This window comes from Eptesicus fuscus, chromosome 12 (assembly GCF_027574615.1).
Source record: "Eptesicus fuscus isolate TK198812 chromosome 12, DD_ASM_mEF_20220401, whole genome shotgun sequence".
Taxonomy (NCBI): Eukaryota; Metazoa; Chordata; class Mammalia; order Chiroptera; family Vespertilionidae; genus Eptesicus; species Eptesicus fuscus.
The window spans coordinates 57,252,658-57,265,300 of NC_072484.1; the positions used below are offsets into that span (position 1 = coordinate 57,252,658).

The 12,643-nt window shown below is 39.4% G+C and overlaps 1 protein-coding gene across 2 annotated transcripts in view; it reads right to left on the reverse strand.

Annotated features, from left to right (window-relative positions):
• Positions 1-12,643, reverse strand: part of MYOM1 (myomesin 1) — a 122,231-nt gene that overhangs the window by 71,682 nt on the left and 37,906 nt on the right. For both annotated transcript variants that reach the window (XM_008160048.3, XM_028139252.2), the window contains exons 5-9: positions 11,110-11,202; positions 9,291-9,379; positions 9,122-9,184; positions 7,869-8,033; positions 5,849-6,010 (exon numbers count right to left, since the gene is read on the reverse strand). In XM_008160048.3, the coding sequence (XP_008158270.3) occupies positions 5,849-6,010; positions 7,869-8,033; positions 9,122-9,184; positions 9,291-9,379; positions 11,110-11,202 (572 nt within the window). The remainder of the gene's footprint in view (positions 1-5,848; positions 6,011-7,868; positions 8,034-9,121; positions 9,185-9,290; positions 9,380-11,109; positions 11,203-12,643) is intronic.

Here is a 12,643-nt window from a genome sequence, read left to right on the forward strand (position 1 = left end):
TAAGCCAAATCCAAATACTGTGTTATGTTACTTCACACTTGTGCTCTTGGCTCCTAGCAGTTGCTATGGACTCTCTGGCTCACAGCCCCAAGTCAGTCAATGTCAATCCTTTCCTTAGCCTCTGCCCTGCCTTCTCCCAACCCTCCAAATAGCCAAACTTTTTGTATGTTTGATTAATTAGGTCAAAGATTATCCTGCTACTCTTTATATTTTGACATCTGACACAGGCTATTAATAACTTTTTCCAAAATGGAAATAATTCTAATGTTTATCTATACTAATAAAAGGGTAATATGCTAATTAGACCGGGAGACCTTCCGGACGTCCTTCCGGACAAAGCCATGGTGGTGGGGCTGAGGCAGAGGCAGTTAGGGGCAAGCAGGCCAGCAGGGGGGAGCAGTTGGGGGCAATCAGGCCGGTGTGGGGGGGCAGTTGGGGGCAAGCAGGCTGGCAGGGGAGTGAAGTTGGGGGCGAGCAAGCTGGCAGGGGGAGGCAGTTGGGGATGATCAGGCTGGCAAGGGGGGGCAGTTGGGGGCGAGCAGGCTGGCAGGGGGGGCAGTTGGGGGTGATCAGGCTGACAAGGGGGGGGCAGTTGGGGGCAAGAAGGCCGGTGAGGGGGGCAGTTGGAGGCGAGCAGGTCAGCAGGCAGAGTGGTTAGGGTTGATCAGGCAGGTGAGCGGTTAGGAGCCAGTGGTCCTGGATTGCAAGAGGGATGTTTGACTGCTGATTTAGGCCCGATCCCTGTAGGATTTCGTGCACCGGGCCACTAGTAGCCAGATTATTATGATCTCTGAACACATAATAATCTGGCCACTCAGTGTGTGTGTGAGAGGGGCCCGGTGCATGAATTCATGCATGGGTGGGGTCCAGCCAGCCTGGCCAGGAGGAGGGGACATGGGCAGTTGGCTGGCCTGCCTGCTGATTGAACTCCTGGTTGAGGGGACAATTTGCATATTAGCCTTTTATTATATAGGATATACACTGAGTGGCCAGATTATTATGTGTTCAGAGATCATAATAATCTGGCCACTCAGTGTATATGACAATAAAAAAATACATGAAATTATCTTTTAAATGTCATAACTCAGAGATTACTACTACCAACATATTGGCCTACATTTTTCTAGATTTTTTCCCCTATATTTATAACTCAAAAGTGATTGTTTTTAAAATAAAGTGGAATGGTACTATATAATTTCATGTAAACTTATTTTTCTTGATATATCATCATATATATAAGCATACATCATTAGTTTTCATATAAGCATACAACTTGTTTTTTCAACTTTGTCCACTCAAGTTCCTAGAATTATTGAAAACTAGAGGCCCATTGCATGAAGAGATTCATGCAATAGGCCTTCCTTCCCTTGGCTTCCAGCACCGGTTTTCCTCCGGCACCCGAGACCCAGGCCTTCGCTCTGGCCAGAGTCTGCTGCCTTTGCTGCAGACTCCAGTCAGAGTCTGTCTTCTTCAGCTTTGCTGCAGGCTCCGTCCAGAGTCTGCCGCCTTCATCTTCGCTGCAGACTCTGGCTAGAGTCTGCCATCTTCGCTGCAGACTCAGGCCTGAGTCTGCCATCTTCATCTTCGCTACAGACTGGCCAGAGTCTGCCTTCTTCGTCTTTCCTGCAGGCTCTGGCCAGACTCTGCCACCTTCATCTTTGCTGCAGACTCCGGAATCTGCAGTCTTTGTCTTCGCTGTGGCCGGAGTGCTGCTCCTATAGATCCCTTCGCCCCACCCCACCCCCATCCTCCCTTTCATAGCAGGCGTCCTGCCCCTCCCGGCCACTCTGTGCCTGGAGCAGATGGGCAGCCGCCATCTTTGCCCTTCTAATTTTCATATTTCCTCCTGATTGGCTGGTGGGTGTAGTGGAGTGATGGTCAATTTGCATGATTCTCTTTTATTAGTGTAGATGTGCCTACAATACATAGTGGCAAAACACACTGAGAAAAGTCAAGCAGATTTACACTCACTACAATAGATATTAGTCCCTCCATTCTTTTATCCCAATGGATTTAAAAAATCTTTTCATTCTTTTCAATATGATAGATTAACACATTATATCATTTTAATTACTTTGATTACTAGTAATAACTTTTTTACATACTTTTTTGCTATTTGTAATTCTTTTTTCATGACATTTCTATCCCATCCTTTATCATATTGTCAACTTTTCCCTCCACACTCTCTCTATAGGGGATGGTGAGGAAAGAATACAGGAATGGGCAAAAGTAGGTTTATAGTTGTTAATATGGAAAATAATACAATAATTAAAAAATAATAATATAAGAATAAACTGTTTTGTGTATTCACAACTATTAACCTATATTTGCCCAATCCACATATAAAAGTCTAGAAAGCTATGTAACAAAATTATAACATTGGATATCTCTGAATGGTAAACTAATAAAAGGCTTTTCTTTTTTTTCTTATTTATATTATCTTTTTTCTTCCCCATGAAGAACACATATTATCTATGGACTAAAATCCTGTTCAAATGAGCACAGCTTTGGAATGTCTTTGTGCAGTGTATAATCCACCATATGTCTTTGGAAATGACATATGGTGCTTTATACACTGCGCATTATAGTTCGGAAGCTATTTTTTTAAGCAGCAAAAAAACAGAGCTCTAGCACTGAAATGGCCTCATGCAACTTAATGGATACAAAGTTTAAAAAAACCACATAAAATGTCATTTAAATATTTCTTAAAGAGTTAAATATCGATTTAACACATGACTCAGCAATTCCACTTACAGGTATCTATATACCCAAGAGAAATTAAGACCTAAGTCTATGAATATGAACACAAATGTTCATTGCAGTCTTATTCATAATATCCAGAGTGGGAACAATCTATCAACTGGTGAATGGATAGACAAAATGAGGCATATCCATACAATGCAATACTAGTCAGCAATAAAAAGGAACAAACTACTAACATAATGAACCTCAAAATATATGCTCAAGAAAAGAAGATAGATGTAAAAGATCACATATACAGAAATGTCCAGAAAAGATGAATCTACCGAGACAGAAAGCAGATTAGTGGTTGCCTAGGAGCCAGACTGGGGATAAGTGGGGAATGGGCATAAGGAATCTCCTTGGTGTGATAGAAATGTTCTAAAGCTGGATTGTGGATGATGGTTACACAACTCCATACATATTCTAAAAAGCAATTTTCACTTAACATGGTTGAATCTTATAGATGTAAATTATACCTCAAAAAAGATTTTTAAAAAATAATCTAAAATACATAATTTATTCAGGAATTGCTGAAATTGTCTTTCCAATTTACCTTTTCAATTCTCTCATATCAATATCTGATAAATTTTAGAATCTTTCCATTTCCTTATTTTATGAATTTGAAAACTGGCTTAAGTATAAATTTCTAATTTAAATCCCTCCCCCTCTCCCCCGTCTATAGTTAGTTATCTGAAGTTTGGCCTAAATGTGACAGAGCCACAGTTCTGAACATGGGCACTGAAAAATGTTGGGGTACTCTAGACTATGTCAGAGTGCCCAGAAAGAGTCCAGGAGAAATCACCAAGGCATAACTAAGTATTTTGGGGTCACCAGGGATATTCTCTGGTTCAGGTAAGATAATTGAGAACAGAAACAAAGACTTTGCTTATTCAGTCCTCATTTAGTCAGGTTTATCCAGATGGTTTGGCTAAAGAAACTTACTTGCTGATAAATTCCCATGTGTCTATTTTCATTGCAATTTACCCAGAAGGCTAGCTTCTTTCTTCCCTGTGGCAATAATGACTTTTCCCATAATGCTTTCATGTAGGAGAAAATTTAACACATTTTTCAGTTGGTATAGATATTCATATATCTTTGTCAGTTGCTGGTCAGTGGCTAAATTCAATGATCATTTATTGCTGTTGAGTACCGGTGTGGTATAAACTGCTAACTGTTCTCAGTATCCACTCTTCCTCCCTCCTTTTAGTACTTAAATTACTGAGCTTTAGCAGGGAACACACTGCCCAACAAGAGACTAGACACCCTAGCTTCCCTCACTGTGAGATCTGTGCATGTGGCTAAGTGTTCACATGCAGAAGTGCTGTGTGCATCTCTGCTCTCCTCCACTTCCTTCCTCTCCCCTTCCCATAGACTGGAATGGGATCATGGGACAGCATCATAGCGGGTAGTGGAACAACAGCATATATGGGATCTAGGACTCTGAAAAACAAGACTGAAGATAACCATCTGGACCATTCCCATGGTAAGTCTAAAAAATTAGCAAGTCAACCTGTATTGTTTATATTTTTATTTTCTGTACATATGATATGTTGACATCTTATATACCTTTCTGGCTGGAGCTAGCCAATTCTTGGAGATAGCAGAGGGCTCAGCCTGGAGCATGTCTTTGATATGCAAATTAATTCATCCAGAGCCAGGCCTCCTTGGTCTGGCCCATGCGCCCTAGGGTGAAATATTCTTCTGCCTTAATCATCCCAGGGCCAGGTACTACATAACTAGGTACCGTCCCTAAATTATTCACAGGAGTCAATCCTAAACTTCTTTGCTCTGTCTTGCCTTTCCCACAGAAACGTCAGTAAAGGCCATGATCTAGGCTCTCCCCTAACTCCTGCCCCTTCTGCCTCCTGACCAACCAATGCAGGTTCTTTCCCATGTGGTCCTGCCTGGTATGCTCTGCCTCCTGTCTCTGGATTTGTAAGTATAAAATACTCTGTTTTGCCTGGCCAGTGTTGCTCAGTGGTCGAGCATTGAACTATGAATCAGGAGGTCACAGTTCGATTCCTGGTCAGGTTATATGCCTGGGTTTCAGGCTAAAATGCCAGTAGGGGGCTTGCAGGAGGCAGGTGATCAATGATTCTCTCTCATGACTGAAATTTCTCTCTTTCTCCCTCTCCCTTCCTCTCTGAAATCAACAAAAAATATATATATATACATAAAAGTTAAAAATAAAATAAAATACTGTTTCCCTGAGCCTCTCCTCTTACTCCTATTGTAGCAACACCTGGCTGACCATCACATGAAAGAACACTGAAAACCACCCTTGTAGCCTGGAGGTTTAATGGTCCTCCCAATGTAGAAATAACATTCCCACTTGTACATATATGATCCGTTCAAGACACTGCTGAAAAAAAAAGAAAGAATCCTAAAATTGATGATTATAGTTTATTTTAAGAATTAACTTATAGCTCTGGCCGGTGTGGCTCAGTTGGGTTGGGCATCATCCCGTGAACAGAAAGATTATCAGTTCAATTCCCAGTCAGAGCACATGCCTGGCTTGTAGGCTTGATCCCAGGTAGGCAGCCGTCAGTGTCTTGCTCTCACGTGGATGTTTCTCTCTCTCTCTCCCTCTCCCTTCCTCTTTCTCTAAAAATCAATTTTTTTAAATCTTAAAAAATAAAAAAGAATTAAGTTGTAGCACTTTGTTTACTAGTTCATTAAAGCTAAAACTATAAAAAAAAGCTAAGAAATGAAATAATAAATTTGCTCCCCAAATAGATATTAAAGAGTAAGTTCCCAAATAACACATCATCCTTTTGTTGCAGCTTCCATAAACTAAGATGGCTTTTCATAAAGGATTTAACATCTCCACTTGAACACCTATACAGAACTGCACTGCTGGCTCATTGAAGATGAGGAAAGTACTGACATTAGTGATAGTAACACAATTTTGAAACTAGTTACTTTTGGGTTGGCACTTTCAGGGTTAACTTCTTTACATCAGGTCTGGAAGTTGATATACCTATGCCATGTAATCTGGAAGAATTTTCAAACAGCTCTTTCATCATTACATAAAACATGTTTGGATAGACTGATTTGGTCTCGGTGTTTTAAAGATTCTTTAAAGATGCTTTCTGCTAGGTCTTACCTCGAACAAAGACGTAAGCACTATATTGTTCGTAATATTCTCCCATTCGTACACGGATTGTGTACAGGCCTTCATCTTCTTTATTGAGATGAGAAAATGTCAGTGTTGCCCGATCTCCACTCCAATGGGCTTGCACCCATTTTGATGAAGAAACAGGTATTCCTGGGGAGAGAAGTCAGCAAATTAACTGATTTTTTTTCTCTATTTCTCCTTTCTTCCTCTCTCCCCTCCAATCCTCTCTCTTCTCTCTCCCTCCACCCTTTCTCTATTTCTCTCCTTCTATATTGAAGGCTATTTGACTACAAGAGGAATTCTCTAGGGCTTTGAGTCATTCTGCCATGTTTATATTGGTAAAAATACTAGACCAGAAGCGAGGGGCCAGTGCCAGATGCATAACCTCCAATGCAAATAAAATGACAAGGTCTCTTGTTCAAAAGCAGAGAAAAAAGTACATTAAAAAGTATAAGGCTTTTTCTTCTAAAAATAGTTTATCACTTATAAAATGTAATAGGAATGATACAAACTACAAAAACTAATACTTTTGTGCCATGATTTTACAAAAAATAATACTTTATTACTGTGATATCTTGATTGGTAATAAATATTTCTGGCTTGATTTTCTGCAAATTCAGTTATTAGGCCATCAAATTCATACCTTTAACAATGTCATTTTAAGTGGATGTAACTGAAAGCAACATCACTCATGCTTTACAAATGCAAGATCACAAAGGAGATTTGAAAAAGATTTTTTTGAGAAAAATTCTTCTGCTGATGCCACTATTATTACAGCTGTTAAGAGTGTTACTTAGTTATGGTATTACATAAATTTATATTAAATAGTCTCATATAGTTAGGGTATTATAAAGTTAACTTTCTGATAAACTATTTCAAAATGTAAATTTTACTACTCTAGAGCTGATTATTCTTGAAGAACAATTTTTCTAAAAAGATTTAACTACCATAAAATCAGTTCCATGTAAGTCTAAATTTAATTTTAAATGTAATTTACATAATTGCACCTTAATGTTTTCTTTAACATGTCCCATAATTTGTGGTGGTCATACAAGAAACTGAAAATGACTTCATGGTTTGTATATAATTCAAACACATGTTTATGCATTCTATTATTATCTCTTCAATTAAGAGGAAAATTAATTTCAAAATTATCTTCCTGTTAATAATTGCTTCATCCAAAGTTTCATACAAAAATAGTGTTCTTTTACATTGAATGGGACAATCTTTAAACTTAGTTTCTATTTCTAAGTCTGTAGATAGTTGATTTGCAATGTTGTGGCAATTTTCATAACCAGAGATTCTAAATTCTTTGAAGAATTCTAACAACTACTTTATGTGCTTTATTGCAATGTCTACGTACACACATTTATTTTGTAATATTTTACTGACAAAGTTTACTGCCTGATTGTTGACAGTTCTTGACAGCGTTCAGGCCAGGGAGTTAATATCTATGCAGATGCCACAAAGGTAAGTCCTGGGGATGGACAGGCAAGCTGGCCTCCACGGATGGCTCCCATGCTGCCCCTCTCCTCCTCTAGGGACATGTCCACATCAGCGCTGCTGCTGCCGCCATGCTGGTTTCAGTCTAAGCCCAGGTCCAGGTCCCAGCCATTGCCCTGGGACCCCAGGCTGCCCCAGACTGCCCAGGTACCCCATGCACAACTGACATGCTTCCTAGTCCCACTGGTTTATGAACTTCATTTATCTTACTAAATAAAAGTAACTTACAAAATGGATGTATATCCAACTTACAATAGCAAAAACACATTTTTTGTAATCCTTTCCATGTTACTTAGTGGTAAGTTATAATTTTCACAAATATTATGGAATTTCTGCTAGTTTAATATATGTGTAAAAATTTTTTAAAACATCCTCTAATGTTCAAATTCTGCCAGCCCTGAAAAACAGATCTGCAGGCTTATGAACATTCATGCTCCAGTGCCAAGCCCAGTCTATGACCTTCTGTGAATAAGAACCTCAGTGAGAATTCATTATCAAGGCTCACCATTTCTGTACCACTGGATCTCTGGCTGGAAATGCTTAATTTCAGGGGTGATAACTACACGGCAGCCTAGACTCAACGTCTCGCCCTCTCTCCCAAAAGACACATCAAACTTGTCATCAAAGTGGATATCAAACTTGGACGCATAACCATAAGGGGTCACGGCAACTGGGTACAACAAAAACAAATATCAGCAATTTATTTCTTTTCATCAAAGAGACACAAGCATTTTAATAACCACAGGCAGAGAGCAGTCACAACAAATACTGATCAAATAATTTATCTAAGCAAAAATGAAGTCTTATAAAAGAAGTACATAGCACATTGTGAGAAATGGAAATTCTATGCATGAAAATTCTTGCTTCATTGGTCAGAAAAGCTTATTTATAATTAATATAATTTAAAGGTAATTTTATATAAAACATAAATTAATACCACATTTAGTTTAGACTTAGTTGCAATATACATATGCACTTTTAGTTTTAGATTCTGAGTTCATTTAAACTTCGTTGCTTGTAATCTGGGCACAAATAGCTATATCAATTCATCATAAAAATTGAGTTTTTCAGTAAGTTGCTTTAGTTTCTTTAATAATCTGAGTAAAAGATGTATTACAAGAAATGTCAATGGAGAAAATGAAAAGTTTAAAATATTGTAACTTTAAAAATATTTTTCTTAGAAATGTCTCATTTATAGATTGTGTAAATGCCTGCATCATAAACTCTCCCAGGTTTTATTTTCTCTTTTCTCAAAGGAAAGGGCTTAAGAAAATAACAGCTATTTATTTGTGGGTTATTATATGTCAGGCAAGCTACCATTGGCATGCCCTTTAATCTTTGCAAAAACCCCATGGCATAGATATTAGTTTTTCATCTCTCCCAGATGGGATATAGAAGTTCACAAATATACAGCTAATGACAGGTTTCAAAGGTATCACATGGGAAATTAAAACTCAAACCTATAACTGCTCAACTCCCAACACTTAGGCCCTTTCTTTCATGCTTCATCTCTCTTCCTAAGATCTCTTAGTATTAATTTGAAAAGGCAAGCTAACATTTATTGAGTTCAATTTGTGCCAAGTATTGTTCCAAGTGTTTAATATCTATTAACTCAAGCTTCATAATAACCCTATTAGGTAAGTGCTATTATTATCTCTATTTTAATAATACTCAACATTATATTAGTTTCAGGTGTGCAGCATATTATGCTGTATTTTAAATGGAGATGGCACTTAGCAAATATATTTTTAAACTTACAACTGAGGGGCAGGGTGGAAGCCCCAGCATGGAAGCGAGTCTCATCAAACTCTCCCTTATATCCTAGAAGAGAAGGCAGAAATTCATGTGAACTTCTAATTTGCTCTTTAGCAATCAGAATAAATTATAAAAAGGTGCATTTTGAATAAAACAAGTCCAGCAAACCTACTCTTTACCACAACCGAGGCGTATGCTGAAAGCTCTCCTTTAGCATTCATCGCCGAGGCCCGGTACTGAGCGGTGTCTTCAAAATCACACCTGAAAGAACGTACAGAAACGCGTGGCCATCACAGTGGCACTCCCAGTGGCTAGAGGTAATTACTAGCTGCTCCCTCAAGGGTCTCTTTGCTACCATGGCACACTGTAAACCAGTGGCTAGCGTGGTTCTAAGGAACTCTTGAAGAAGCTGCTCTCTGATCTGGCTCCCTGTGGGATTTTATGTAGTTCAAGAGATTTACAGCAGATTCAAGCCAGCAGCACAGAATGGGAGAAGACCTGTAGTCCATTGTGACCCTTTCCCAGATTCATTTTAAATGTCCAAAAAAACGTTAATAAAATGCTAAGCACATATATTACAGCATGAAGAACATTATGATAAACTGGGGGCACAGCCTCCCTGCTGGCTTCCCTCAGGGTGAGTTTCAGTCTGGGGGCGACAGGGAAAGAAACAACCTCTCCTTGTAGACTTGCACGGCCTCCCTGAGCCCCAGACCAGATCCAGGTGGGCCTAATGTGTGGCTCTAGCCTCAAAGTACAAACAAGTTATTCATCCCTTAATTCTACTAAGGTTCAGGCCACACTTGGAGTTTTGGCCCACGGCACGACACAAGAACTGCCATTTGGAAGGTCCTCTGAGTTATAATACAGAAATTGGGATGTCTTAATAATGGATTTAGGGAGACAATGATCACACAGAGAGATGAACAGGCTAAGATTAACAAGCAGGTTGTTTTGTGTCTTATCACTACCAGTGTCTGTGTTATTCATTGTCCCTGAAAGTTTAGTTCCAGTCATATAAACTTAATTCTTGCTGAAATTTCTCAGACATGAATAAAACCCCAGGAAGGTCGATGCAATTGTATTTCTCATAACATTTAATTATCAAGCAACCACGTAGCTCACTGTTGTCTCTATAGAACAACTGACCGGCAGAATTGACGTGACTTGAGGTCAGGGTCAGAGCTTGGTGATGTCACATGGTGCCAGGCATCTCTTTGAAGCCCAGCATCACGTGTCTATTGCTCTGACCTGAAGAGAAGGCTCTAAATCTCTTGAGATCAGAATGCTGTAGGTTTTACTTTGACATCTCAGCATGTCATGGTTTTATGTGAACTGAAGATGGTGGGAGTTTAACTTTTTTGGATTGCAAAACCATCTTAGGGGACACAATAAACTTTTGAGGACTTAGAAATTTTAATGTGGGTTTTGCTTTTGAATTTTGCTTTAAAAACATTCCAATGTCCACCCTGCCTCCATCTACAGGTTGATAGGGCAGGTGCATAATTTTCCATAGTTCCTGGTGAGCTTAAGGAAAGAGCAATTTCTCCTAGTCCAGCTTACTTTCTTTCATTGCCATCCACCCCAACCTTCATGGCCTTTATTAATTAAAGGCAAAAGAATATGATGATGATGATGTTGATTTGGAACACTAAAAATAATTGAATATTAATGTCTATTTATATAACTTATTTTCTTCCTGATGTCTAAGAAAAACTCTCCAGCATATAAAAGATAAAAAGATGTGAATTTTTTCTCATCTTTGACTAAATTCAAACTTAAGATCACTTTAATAGGTAAAGTGGGCTTGGCAAGAATGAGTCATGCATATCATTCTCAGCTGGGCACCTAGAGAAGCAATGCATGTGCGTGCCCCCCATTGTGATCGTGCTGCATTGGGAACAAGGGGGGAAGGCAGCTGTTACTGGAGCGGTGAGGGGCCTCCCTGAGTGACTGTAAGGCAACACACACAGACCCTGATGTCTTCTTACTTGTTAATTTCCAGCGTGTGCATTCCATATCGACTTTCGATAATATACTTCCCGGGGTTTGCATGGACATTTATTGGCACCTGGTTTTTATACCTACGAGACAATGGAAACAAGGGGAAGTAAGTTGAAGTGTATGCAAATAGCTTCATGATTAAAAGCGCACACAATTCTTGAAGGAACACCTGTAAACACGGCACTGAGGTCAGCAGCAACATCTGCTCAATAAAGGCAAGTCTACGGTAGATTAAATAAAATGCACAGTTAATGCAATAAAACTTCTCAATGTACTTACTTTCCTGTCCTTCATCATAAAAAGTACATTTAAGAAGCTGACCATTCATAACAATGTGGTTGAATCTTGCATATATAATGTTGAGTGGAAGAGCCTGACACAAGAGAGTACACAGTACAATGATTGCTTTTATATCAAGTGCAAACCCAGAAAAGACCAATTCATGCTGCTAGAAGTCAGGAAAGTGATTTCCCCCTGGGGTCGGGGAGGGCAGTGGAGTGGAGGGATAGAGGAGTGGGTGGGGGGAATATGAAGGAGGCAACTTGGGTGCTTGGTTACATGGGTATGTGCAGTCTACAGAAATTCATCAAAGTTCTACATTCATATAGAATATGCACTTTTTGTGTGCATATTATCCTTCAGTAAAAGACCTAAAGAAAAACTTGACCATTGTTGACATAACAGAGGGGAAGTTTTCGTGTTAGGGGCTTTATTGTTGGCTGTCTATGTAGGATGAAAGTAAAACATTCTTCCTACTAACATTCTTGCATGTTGTGAAAAAACAATGTCAGTTGTATTGAAAGCTCATTATATGTGTTTTATTCACTCATAAGCAAGCATGGCTCTTGGCTTGGAAGAACTTAAAATATTAATCATGAAAAAAAAATTCTGACAAATATAAGCTGAAGGCTTCCCCTTTTCTGACTGTCCCACCCCTAGGTAAGCCTCTCAGACCTCAGAGAGAGAGGTTACATGGAAGGGTCCTTCCTGAGACACTGTCTCCCAAGTCTAGAAGTGGCACCTTGATTCTTTGCCACGTCCTCAAGGTCTCAATAGCCAGTGGCTATGGTGCCAGTCTCTCCTGCTTAAGCCATTTCCTCCCAAAAGAGGAGCTGGATTTCCCTTGTTTTCCTTTCAGACATGCCACTTTATGTGCACAGATAACAAAAATAACACGAATAACCACAACTGACACAGAACATTTACTAGAGCCAGGCAAGGTTCTAAGTGCTTTATGAATAGATAGTAAATTCAGCCCTCACAACAACCACATGAGGCAGAACGGTTTCTAACATCATTTTCCAGTTGAAGAAGCCCCGGCATGAAGCGGCTAAGTAACTTGTCCCAGTTCACACATTTAGGAATAGCAGAGCTGGGATTTGAACCCAGGCAGTCTGGCTCCTGACAACATGTGATGCTTCCATTTTCTCTACTTAGCAGCATTTTATTTCTTCAGACTTCTGGAAATGGTTATAAAAAGGTTTGGGATCAGGGAAAGTGGTGAAAAGGGAGAGAAAGAAA